This window comes from Schistocerca piceifrons, chromosome 7 (genome assembly GCF_021461385.2).
Source record: "Schistocerca piceifrons isolate TAMUIC-IGC-003096 chromosome 7, iqSchPice1.1, whole genome shotgun sequence".
Lineage (NCBI taxonomy): Eukaryota > Metazoa > Arthropoda > Insecta > Orthoptera > Acrididae > Schistocerca > Schistocerca piceifrons.
In genome coordinates this window covers 395019212-395032253 of record NC_060144.1, presented here as the reverse complement: position 1 = coordinate 395032253, position 13042 = coordinate 395019212, and the positions used below count along the sequence as shown (strand labels likewise).

The 13042-nt window shown below is 43.5% G+C and overlaps 1 protein-coding gene across 1 annotated transcript in view; it reads right to left on the bottom strand.

The window, feature by feature from the left end:
- Window positions 1-13042, bottom strand: part of LOC124805169 (neuropeptides capa receptor-like) — a gene marked incomplete at its 3' end in the record, with an annotated part of 1111251 nt that overhangs the window by 114767 nt on the left and 983442 nt on the right. Inside the window, exon 4 of the mRNA XM_047265654.1 lies at window positions 2972-3171. Coding sequence (XP_047121610.1) covers window positions 2972-3171 — 200 coding nt within the window. The remainder of the gene's footprint in view (window positions 1-2971; window positions 3172-13042) is intronic.

The window sequence follows — 13042 nt, the reverse complement described above, 5'->3', positions numbered from 1 at the left end:
GCCATACGGTAGCTACAGCCCACACTGAATCCCTGTGAGTAAATGCGCTTTAATTACAGCCAGTCCCTATTACTCTAACTCAGCGAATATCACACTGAAGCTTCAAAGACACGGGTATAGGTGTGCTTATTCAAATACAGAGACATGTAAACAGGCAGGATACGGCGCTGCGGTCGGCAACGCCTACATAAGACAAAAAGAGTATGGCGCAGTTGTTAGATCGGTTACTGCTGGTACGATAGCAGGTTACCAAGGTTTAAGTGAGTTTGAACGTGGTGTAACAGTCGGAACACGAGAAATAGGACACAGCATCTCCGAGGCAGCGATGAAGTGGGAACTTTCCCGTACGAGCATTTCAAGAGGGTATCGTGAATATCAGGAATCAGGTAAAACTTCAAATCTCCGACATCATTGCTGAAAAATATCCTGCAAGAACGTGACCAATGATGATGGAAGAGAATCGTTCAACGTGACAGAAGTGCAAACCTTCCGCAAATTGCTGCAGATTCCAGTGCTGGCCTATCAGCAAGCGGCAGCTTGGGAGCCATTCAACGCGAATATCATCAATATGGGCTTTCAGAGCCGAAGGACCACTCACGTACTCTTGATGACTGCATTACACAAAACTTTACGCCTCGCCTGAACGCCTCAACACTGGCATTCGACTGTTGATGATTGGAAACATGTTGCCTGATTGGAGGGTCTCGTTTCAAATTATGTCGAGCGGATAGCCGTGTACTGGTAAGGAGACAACCACGTGATTTTATGGACGCTGCATGTCAGCAGGGGACTGTTCAAGCTGGTGGAGGCTGTATATGGTGTTGGGCTTGTACAGTTGGAGTGATATAGGATTCTTGATACGTCTAGATACGACTCTGCTGGGTGACACGTATGTAAGCATGTTGTCTGATATCCTGCAACCATTCATGTACATTGTGCATTCCGACGGAGTTGGGCAACTCCAACACGACAATGCGACACCCCCACATATCCAGAATTGCTACAGAATGACTCCACGAATATTCTCCTGAGTTTGAACATTTTCAATGGCCACCAGACTCCCCAGACATGAACATTATTGAGCATATCTGGGATGTCTTGCAACATTCTGTTCAGAAGAGATCTCCACTCTCTCGTATTCTTACGGATTTATGGATATTCATGGACATTCAGCCCTGCAGGATTCACTATGTTATGCCAGATAATTGAAAAATTGGAATAATAGTCCCCATTTATAAGAAAGGGGACAGAACAGCATGTGAAAACTATAGAGGTGTAACACTCCTAAGTACAGCTTGTAAGATCTTCACAAGTATATTAAACGAAAGGATACGGAAGTGTGCAGAAGGCATACTAGGGGAATATCAGTGTGGCTTTCGACCGGGCAGAGGAACAACTGATCAAATATTTGTGATAAGGCAAATGATGGAAAAAGTTCTATGAATATGATATAGCTCTGCATTTCTTATTCATCGATTTCAAACAAGCCTTAGACAGCATAAATCGGCAAGAACTATACAGAGTACTGAAAGAAGTCGGTATATGTGCTAAATTAATAAGGCTAATCAGAATGACAATGACAGAGACAAGAGCAAAAGTAAAGGTCCTTAGCAGAATAAGTGAAAGCTTTGACTTTAATAAAGGTGTGAAGCAAGGGGATAGTCTCTCCACTGTCCTATTCAACATTGCCCTGCATACTGCAGTAAATAAAATCAACAAAAGAGGCACCATATTTATGTAAAGTAGCCAGATATGTGCATACGCTGATGACATTGCTATAGTAGGAGGAAATACCAATACACTCCTAGAAACATACAGGGCAATGGAAACAGAAGCCTCAAAAATTGGCCTCATAGTAAATGTAAACAAAACAAAATATATGGTAATGTCACAATCTGAGGCCAGGAGAACCCCTAAAAACCTAAACATCAATGGGAAATGCTTCAATGGAGTGTCCTCTTTTAACTACTTGGGAGCCCTAATAACAAATGATAACAGTAATGGAAAGGCTATAAGGGAAAGAATACAAGCAGGAAACAGAGCTTACCTTGCAAATATGCAGCTTTTCTAAAGTAGCCTTGTTACAAGAAAAACTAAATTGCTGATATATAATTCTCTAGTCCGCCCAGTTATCACATACGGCTCAGAGGTATGGACGTTGACAGAACACGATAAAAATGCTCTAAGAAGCATTGAGCGGAAAATACTACGCAAAATCTATGGGCCAATAAGGGAGGAAGAAGGCTGGAGAATACGCTACAATGCCGAATTACAAGAGTTAATACAAGGCAGAGACATAGTAAAATTTGTTAAATCACAGCGAATACGATGGCTAGGACACTTGGAGAGAATGGCAGAGGATAGACAAAGAAAATGATGAAAGGTATGATCCATTCAGTTAGGCGAAAAGGTAGACCTAGTAGAAGATGGATCGAAGAGGTAATAATGGATATCACCAATAAGGGAGTCCGGGGATGGAAAAGAGCAGCAAATAACAGAGAAGTGTGGAGGAAGATTGTTGAAGAAGCCAAGGCTCACCAAGGGCTGTAGAGCTACTGAAGAAGAAGAGAAGAAGAAGAGGATTCACTGTGTCAATTCCCTCCAGTACTGCTTCAGAATTTAGTCGAAACCATGTCAAGTCGTGTTGCGGCACTTCTGCGTGCTCGCGTGTGCATTACACGATATTATTCAGGTGCAGCAGTTTCTTTGGCTCTTCAGTGTAGTTTGACGTTGAAATTATTACAGGGGTTCTGTAAAGGTTGGAACAACTTCAGACCCTACAAATTCCAAATCTAACTTTTATTTTCATTATCGAACAGCACAAATTGTTTTCCTGCGAATGAGCACAGGAGTTAAGGTACAAGTAGAAGAATACTCGTACAGTGTACATAAAATAATTACAGCGGGATGTGAAATGGTTTCAACGAGTTGTGTGGAAACAGATCGCCTGCGATTCAGTCTGCCTGCCTACCTGGAGGGTACTCGACGTAGTCGACGGTGGTGTAGTAGGCGAAAGGGACGGCGGACACGAAGGCGATCATCCAGAGCACGGCGATGATGCCGAGCGCGCTGTGCAGGCCCTTCATCGTGTACGAGTAGATGGGGTAGCAGATGGCCAGGTAGCGCTCCAGGCTGAACGCCACGATCGTCAGCACCGACACGTACGACGACCTGCAAAGCATCGCGCATGTTTAGTTCACTTGCTTAATTAATTATGCTTGGCTAATCTAAAGAGTCACTTAAGCTGAACCATGCATTCTTCATACTTTACCTTGTATTCGCTATTACCTACTTATGATAAGAATTTTCACATCAGTTATGGAACCTAAGACTTGGAAACAGTTTTACAGCAACAATTCAAACCTTAAGAGATAGAATACATATACACTCCTGGAAATTGAAATAAGAACACCGTGAATTCATAGTCCCAGGAAGGGGAAACTTTATTGACACATTCCTGGGGTCAGATACATCACATGATCACACTGACAGAATCACAGGCACATAGACACAGGCAACAGAGCATGCACAATGTCGGCACTAGTACAGTGTATATCCGCCTTTCGCAGCAATGCAGGCTGCTATTCTCCCATGGAGACGATCGTAGAGATGCCGGATGTAGTCCTGTGGAACGGCTTGCCATGCCATTTCCACCTGGCGCCTCAGTTGGACCAGCATTCGTGCTGGACGTGCAGACCGCGTGAGACGACGCTTCATCCAGTCCCAAACATGCTCAATGGGGGACAGATCCGGAGATCTTGCTGGCCAGGGTAGTTGACTTACACCTTCTAGAGCACGTTGGGTGGCACAGGATACATGCGGACGTGCATTGTCCTGTTGGAACAGCAAGTTCCCTTGCCGGTCTAGGAATGGTAGAACGATGGGTTCGATGACGGTTTGGATGTACCGTGCACTATTCAGTGTCCCCTCGACGATCACCAGTGGTGTACGGCCAGTGTAGGAGATCGCTCCCCACACCATGATGCCGGGTGTTGGCCCTGTGTGCCTCGGTCGTATGCAGTCCTGATTGTGGCGCTCATCTGCATGGCGCCAAACACGCATACGACCATCATTGGCACCAAGGCAGAAGCGACTCTCATCGCTGAAGACGACACGTCTCCATTCGTCCCTCCATTCACGCCTGTCGCGACACCACTGGAGGCGGGCTGCACGATGTTGGGGCGTGAGCGGAAGACGGCCTAACGGTGTGCGGGACCGTAGCCCAGCTTCATGGGGACGGTTGCGAATGGTCCTCGCCGATACCCCAGGAGCAACAGTGTCCCTAATTTGCTGGGAAGTGGCGGTGCGGTCCCCTACGGCACTGCGTAGGATCCTACGGTCTTGGCGTGCATCCGTGCGTCGCTGCGGTCCGGTCCCAGGTCGACGGGCACGTGCACCTTCCGCCGACCACTGGCGACAACATCGATGTACTGTGGAGACCTCACGCCCCACGTGTTGAGCAATTCGGCGGTACGTCCACCCGGCCTCCCGCATGCCCACTATACGCCCTCGTTCAAAGTCCGTCAACTGCACATACGGTTCACGTCCACGCTGTCGCGGCATGCTACCAGTGTTAAAGACTGCGATGGAGCTCCGTATGCCACGGCAAACTGGCTGACACTGACGGCGGCGGTGCACAAATGCTGTGCAACTAGCGCCATTCGACGGCCAACACCGCGGTTCCTGGTGTGTCCGCTGTGCCGTGCGTGTGATCATTGCTTGTACAGCCCTCTCGCAGTGTCCGGAGCAAGTATGGTGGGTCTGACACACCGGTGTCAATGTGTTCTTTTTTCCATTTCCAGGAGTGTATATTTAGTTTAATTTTTTATGTGAGAAACTATACTCCTACATAAAGACAAGTCCTACTTTAACGTTGTTACCAAATACATCAAAAAGTTCTTGAGCGTTTTACACCAAATTATTACACTATACCCTCATAAACGTTCAGAAGGACATTTCTAAAAATATGCAGTATAAAAAATATAGACTGGTGGCAAAAATCGTAACAAAAAAACTATTTAATATACAGTAATGGAACATCATGAATATATTTGTCTAAGTACCTTGTGTAAGTGGTTAGAATTGTAAGGTCGCAGGTTAATTTAAGCAAGAAATAAGCCATTGCAGATGTGAAATGCTGCTACATTAACAACCGGTGTAACCGCCAGAATGTTGAATTCAAGCCATCAAATGTGTATCCATTGTACAATTTTAATAAACATTTTTGGAACTGCGATAAAAAAAGTCTTAAAAATTTTTCTTTTTTAAATTCAGTCTTGATCACACCACATATGCTAAAAGAACATAGGTGACCGGTTTTGGTCATATCACATGACAATCATCAGACCCGTAATTTAACTGAGAAAGTAATAGAAACCCTACTAGATTGACAATAAAATATGACAAATTGCTTATAAGGATAAAATACAATAAGACTTGTTATATCCATGGTTTCCTTCGAAGATGGTAGGTGGAGCACTCTTCTCAGCTGCTGTGTTGTCAATTGGTGCCAGCAAGTGACGGGCAAACGCTTATATACGAAGATGCTCCGCCTACCACTTCTCGCTCTACCTCACGTCAACCAGTCAGTGTAAAACGGTTTCATATAATCGTCACGACGTAAAAAAACAAAGCACAATAATAATATAAAAGTAGTTATGTATAAAATATCTCTTTATAACCATGGAACTAGTATTGTATGAACACGTATGTACTCTTTTCTTCAGAATATCATAGGACCCAGTTGTATCCATTACAGAAATGTACCTTAGAACAGTACGTAAATATTTATATCACAATCTTAAACTTCCAACTAGAAATATTAAGAAATATGACTCTATTTTTAATATATCAGTTTTGTGACATTTTAAAAAGTGTATGTAATATCATAGCACTCTGTCGCTGATCATTCCACTATTACATATAGCACCAGTGGCAAATAAAGTCAATATAACATTGACAGACTGAATCTAGCATAGGTGTATATTTGCAGTGGAGTTACAACTCACATATCGATATGATGCCGCAATGCCAAAGATCTTCACAACATAGTTGACTTTGAAACCATTGTGGTAGTACCACCTTAATCCATAGAAGGCACACTGAGTATACATCGTCTGAACAGTTATTTTAAAGCTTTTAATTGATATTTTATGCAATATTTAAGTAGTTCCATAGTTATAAAGAGATATTTTACACGTAACTATTTTAATTTTGTTATTGTACTTCGCTTTTTTACGTTTTGACGATTATGTGAACCCGTTTTGCACTGACTGGTTGACGTGAGGTAGAGGGAGGATAGGTAGGCGGAGCAACTTAGTATTTAAGAGTATGCTCGTCACTTACTGGCACCAGTTGACATCACAGCAGCTGAGAAGAGTGCTCCACCTACCATCTTCGAAGGATACCATGGATATAACAAGTCTTATTGTATTTTATCCTTGTAAGTATTATATTTTATTGTCAATATAGTAAGGTGTTTATTATTTTGTAAACTAAATTACAGGTCTGATGATGGTCATGTGATATGATCGAAACCGGTCACCTATGTTCTTGTAGCTTATGTGGTGCGATCAAGACTGAATTAAAAAAAAAAAAAATTAAAGACTGTATCCATTGTGTTGTACAGGTGCCAGATGTCAGTTTATGGGATACAGTTCCATCATTGTTGCGCTTCGTCGGTCAATACAAAAACGGTTAATGCTCTTTGTAGATAACGCTAGAGTTCTCGTACAATTACGTCCCGTATATGCTGTACTGGAGGCAGATCTGGCGATTGAGCGCTCTTAAGTGTCGGCACACTGTAGAGCATGTTAAGTTACAACAGCGGTATATGGTGAGCCTTATCCTGTTGGAATCTGGTCATGAATGGCAGCACAAGTCGCCGAGTATCCAGACTGATGTACAAATTTTCGCTCTTGCTGTCATTCAATATCGCACCGAAGATCATAACTCCAGGTGTAGGTCCAGTGTGTCTAACATGCTGATAGGTTGGCTTCTGGACCTCAGCTGGCCTGCTCCTAGACAACACATGGCCATCACTGGCATTGAGGCACAGCCATCTTCCACCAGAAAACAAAACGGACAAACACCCCACCCTCCAATAAGCTCTCGCTTGACCCACTGAAGTCGCAAGTGGCGGTGGTTTGCAGTCAGCGTCTCTCTCAGAACTGTCCTTGAATTAATCGATTTGTAAGAGTTCGTAGTGTCACGCTGGTGCCAACCGCTGCTTATATTGGTGCTGCAAATACAGCACGATGGGCTAGAGCTACACGCCTAACTGGATTGTCCTCCCTCTCGATAGTGTCACTAGCCGTCAAGAGCCCTGTCTTCCGCTGACCGTACATTTGTGTTGTCACCGCTGTCAGCAATCATACAATGGCAACATTCCTGCCACGAACATTCAGCTTGTCGTTGCCCTAATACACGACCTCAATCAAACTCAGTGAAGTGTTGATAATGGCGTCTTTGTCGCCTTAAAGGCATTCTTGAGTATCAAAAACTCACCACGTCTAGTCTCAAACGTAACAAACGATCGCCACTTTTACTGCGTGTGTTTAAGTGAAGCCTAAATTGCATCCTCATAATGCGCCAATTCCGAATAGACGCGATCTTTCAAGTGTTGAAACATGCCTACCAACTTTCGTTCCTATTGCACAATTCCATCTTGGTGTAACGGCTTTCCTTCAAAAACATGATTCAAATGGCTCTGAGCACTATAGGACTCAACAACTGAAGTTATCAGTCCCCTAGAACTTAGAACTACTGAAACCTAACTCACCTAAGGACATCATACACATCCATGCCCGAGGCAAAATTCGGACCTCGACCGTAGCGGTCGCGCGGTTCTAGACTGAAGCGCCTAGAACCGTTCGGCCACGCCGGCCGGCCGAGTTTCCTTCTCTCAACGTACATGTACGCTGTATGAAGATGAAATGTTCTTAAGAAAACCTCGAAAAATTGTTTACTGATTTATTTCTAGTTTTCACATGATACTCTTAGATCATTCTTATAGGCGTAGGATACATATTTTCTATGTGTGTACAATATGAAAATATCAATAATAAACACCGACCAGCCAGAACATTATGCTCAACGACCCACTATCAATATAAACCCGTTCAGGGGCTAGCAGCGTCACCTGGCAAGGAAAGACTGCTAGTCAATCATGCACGGTGCATGTAGTAAAAGTGAGTGCGCTGTCCGTGTTTAGAATGGGGAGGCTCGCCATCTACCAGCAGATTGTGATGGCTCGGAGGCTCGACAGGAGAATTTTGGAAACAGTACGACCTGTAGGGTGTTCCAGAAGTGTAAGTCTTCAACACGTGGCGGAACCAAGGTGAAAGCAAGTCCAGTCGTCGTGAGGTTAAACGGCGACCCCCCATACAGATGTAGGACGCCGAAGGCTGGGCAGACTGCTAAAAAGGGACAGACGGTGAACTGTTACAGACCTAACATCAGACTTTAATGTTGTGCAGAGTGCAAGTATATCTGAACACTCCTAACGACTGGCCTTCGCAGCTAACAACCCGTGCATGTTCCAGTGTTAACGCCACGACTTCGGCAACTACGACCGATATGGGCATGTAACCATCAGCACTGGACGTTGGCGCAGTGGAAGAGCGTTGTATGGTCTTTGTTTATCATGCGTATTGGAGGGCGCGAATCTGTGGTCTTCCGCGGCAACAGCTGCTTGACACTTGTACTGTGAGACGGAGACAAGCTGGCGGCGGCTTCATTCACGTGGGTATTCATGGGACTAGTGGGCCTCATGCAGGGCACCGCCACAGCCAAGGAGAATCGTACACTGGTTCGAGAACATGTGCACCGCTTCGTGACGATCATGTTTTCCGATGGCTGTGGCATTTTTCTGCAAGGTAATGTACCGTGTCACAAGGCCAGAAGCGTGAGGATTGGGTTCGAAGGACATAGTGGATAGATCCAATTGATGTGCTGACCGCCCAACTCGCTGGATATGAACCTGATCGAATACATCTGGGATGTGATTGAAGGTGGCGTCAGTGCTCATCGTCCTCCTCCCTGGAATTTACGGGAATTGGTTCACTCGTGTGTGCACATGTGGTCCCAAATCCTTCCAGTGAAATACCAAGGCCACATTGCTTCCATACAAAGACAGTTCGCCGCTCTTATCCTTGCCAGGGGTTGACATAGGGCTATTACGTAGTGGTCATAATGTTCTGGCTGACTCGGACATGGATGTGTGTGATGTCGTTAGGTTTAAGTAGTTCTAAGTTCTAGGGGACTGATGACCTCAGGTGTTAAGTTCCATAGTGCTCAGAGCCATTTGAATCATTCTTTTGTTTTGGCTGTTTATTGTACAATCAACAAAGGTTGTTAGAAAAAATCTCGAAAACCTCCTCCCCGATCAACATCAGATTTTTGCTCTATACTCTAATAAACATTTAGAAGCACATGAACTAAATATTTTGCTACTGAACAATGTACGGGTTCTCTGTTAAATCTAACTGCGAGAAAAAAAGTGTTTGCTGTGCTGCTAAAGATGACAGTTTAATGTTTTGTTTTCTTTTTAGCAGGCAGTTTATCATCGATATCAGAGTGCTTACAGCCACTGGACAATATTCTTCCTTGTTATATACTATTTTAAATAAACTTTATGGATTAATAATTGGATGTTTCGTGTTATTCCTCTCAGTCCGTAAACAGAAAACAGGGATGTTGTGATTATGACTTATGATCAGAATTCTATTGTGGACTCGGAATCGTCCAAACTTTGTAATACTACACTTTTTCTCATTAAACCATGCAAAATACTGTCATTGAAACAACTGTTCTCACGGTTCCAGCAGCTAAAGAGGTCCAATGATCAAACTTGATTTACCTATTCATTTGAAGTGACTTCAGTTCCCAATTCAGTTTTTCTTTTTGCAACGTCAATAAACAAGACTGAAAGTCAAAGAGAGGAGGAAAGAGGAAATAGAGAGTGATGGGAGAGGGAATGAACATAGGGAGGGGAAGGAAGAAATGAACAGAGAGAGGGGCTGGAGGACATTAACAGAGAGAGTATGAAGGAGGTGGTGGATGAGAACGGAAGGAGAATGAGCTGATGGATAAGGAGAGGAGGGAGGAGAGAGTAGGACATACATCCAATTCCCATCCACATTTAACAATTGGCGCGTTCGTTAGTAGATTTGTATACTTAAATTTCAGAGGTATATATTCAGACTTCGTGCCGTGCCTACTGTGGACATGAGAGATGTGATGGGAGAGAAGAATATGACTAATGATGATGATGAGTATGGTGACGGAATTTTCTCATATTGAGAACATACAAGGAGTGATCTATGTATACTTGGGAAAAAAAATTCAATATTCATAATCGCATAAATAAGCCTTTATTACTGACAACCCATTTCTACAGTAGTAATTGTCACTTTCTGATGCGTAACGTATTTAATGTAGACTGCCTACATGTCCTATTATTGTGTATGAAAAGCTATTTGGGAATAAATTTTTGTTTGACGTTAAAAGCACTGTACATTTACATACCTTCAATAACTTTTTTTTTTTTTTTTTACAAAACGGGTTCCATTCAAAAATGGTTCTAAGCCTAACTAACCTAAGGACATCACACTCATCCATGCCCGAGGCAGGATTCGAACCTGCGACCGTAACAGTCGCGCTGTTCCAGACTGAGGCGCCTAGAGCCACTCGGCCACCGTGGCGGGCCTGATTCCATTGTGACTTATTACCTCATACCATGTTGTGGTGGTGGTGGTTAGTGTTTAACGTCCCGTCGACAACGAGGTCATTAGAGACAGAGCGCAAGCTCGGGTTAGGGAAGGAGTGGGAAGGAAATCGGCCATGCCCTTTCAAAGGAACCATCCCGGCATTTGCCTGAAACGATTTAGGGAAATCACGGAAAACCTAAATCAGGATGGCCGGACTTGGGATAGAACCGTCGTCCTCCCGATACCATGTTGTCAAAAATAAAACCACGTATAGTTAAAAAACACCTTTTGTACCTGAGCATATTCTCATATGTACATCCCACAGAGGCTTGTTAATTCTTGAAACACACAGTATAATGTCTATTTGTACATCTCTTTACGTTCGCGTGAAATGTTACATACGTCATGGGTCCACTTTAGTCGAAGTGTACGGTACAACTGAATGAGATTGAGACCAACGCATGGCGTCTAGATAGTCAAAGCTGGTAGATGGTTCTTATGTAGGTATCGTGAAATCAGAGATTAAATTGATCTCTTTTTACATTTAAAATTACTAACATTTGTGAATGGTCTTTAAACATTGTAATCGTTCAAAAACTGCACTGTTTTTGAACTTGTGAACGATATTTTGGAAATGTAAAAAATGTACGTGTACCAAAAACAGGACAGATATAGTAGCCATAACTTAACAACTTCTCGCGTCAAATACGAAGACTTGTGCTAGGTAGCCGAAGACTGCCATGTGACAGGCCAATATCGCCATGTGATCATTTCATAGTCTTTATTGCTTGTTATAGCTCTAGCTCGGGTCGAGTAACAATAATCGGTGAGAAACTCTGTCACTTAGAATCATTCTTTGCCTTGAGACAGAGAAGCCATAAATAAGGGAGACTTACGTACTTTTAGCCGCCTAAGGGACTGTCTTCCCCCGAGCGCTACAACCATTTTCGTCGCGGTGTGCCAGAATTGCGACTTCGGTTTATCTGTTGACTGTGAATGGCTGTAATGCATGTGTGAATAGTGTCGTGTAATCTTAACGTTATATGGTAAGAGAAGACAAAGGGTGAAACTTGGCGCTGGCACACAGACTAGTAGTCCTCTTGAATATCGCCAAAGCAGCCACCAAGCTTAATGTGCCCTTCCAACCCACGTGTCACCCTCAAGGGCGTCACACGCCCCAACTCCTTGAAACTCTGTTAAGAGATTTGCTATTTAATGTAGGACATAGGTGAAAGATGTGGCTATCCAGAGGTTTGCGTTACTACCTCTCCTCCCCTTTACCGAAAAAAATTCTTCAACGTCAAGTTTCAAACCGTCTACTTTCGGGACTAAAATCAGCCCACAGGTGTGAATTAGCGACCTCGTCCGTGGAGAAGAGAATTGTGCCACAGATACAGTACAACTCTTCTCAACCAGTAGCGCTGTACGCAGAAGTTTGCATGTGCATGACACGTGATTGCTTAGACGGTATACAATGGAGCACTGGACATGTCTGACATCGACGCATATGTTGAGCAAGACAATGCACCATTCTTTTATTCCCAAAATTGTTTTAGAAGGATACGATGAATATTCCACAGGCGGAATTTGGTTATTGTTCCCCAAGCCTTCCGTCTCTACCACAGGCCATCCCACATCAGCCCATTTCAGTGCACTGTAAAAGCCATGGCGCGAGATGTGTGCTTCTGGGACACAGTGTGACCATAGTGGCAGTTAAGCTGCCACCCTTAATGGTGTCTCCGCATTACCTTCGGCATACCGTGAAGCCCATGCCACGCCGACAACCACCGTCATCGGTAATTATGAAGCAGACTTTCGAAAATGTATTGTACACGCTGGTAGGGACGTGTCTCGAATACGGTTCCATTTGTGCGTGGTAATACTTTAAAGTATTCTCTAGCATTACATCTCAAATGCTTCTATTTCCCTATTCCTGGATTTTTCTACAGTCCATGATTAATTTCCATAGCATTCTGTTGTCTAGTATTTATTCTTAGTATTTATTTTACAATTTAAGGCCTATATTTGACATTTCCTTGTGGAGTAACGTCATTGTTTGTCCTAATCTGATTTTTTTCTTTTTTTGATATCCTCTTTGTTCGTCTGTCATGTGTTATTTTAGATCCGTGGTAACAGTATCTCATCACCTATTTTTCTGCTGCTGCCTTTTCGCTTTAGCTTCCCTCCACTCTGTATTATCATCTTATATTGAACAAGCCAATAATTTTTTTTTATCCATGGATTCTTCACACATAAGTGCCCCTCTGAAATGTCCCTCACCTATATACATCGCTTCAAGTTCTGTGACTGTCCGTCATATGCCTTTCCAATCG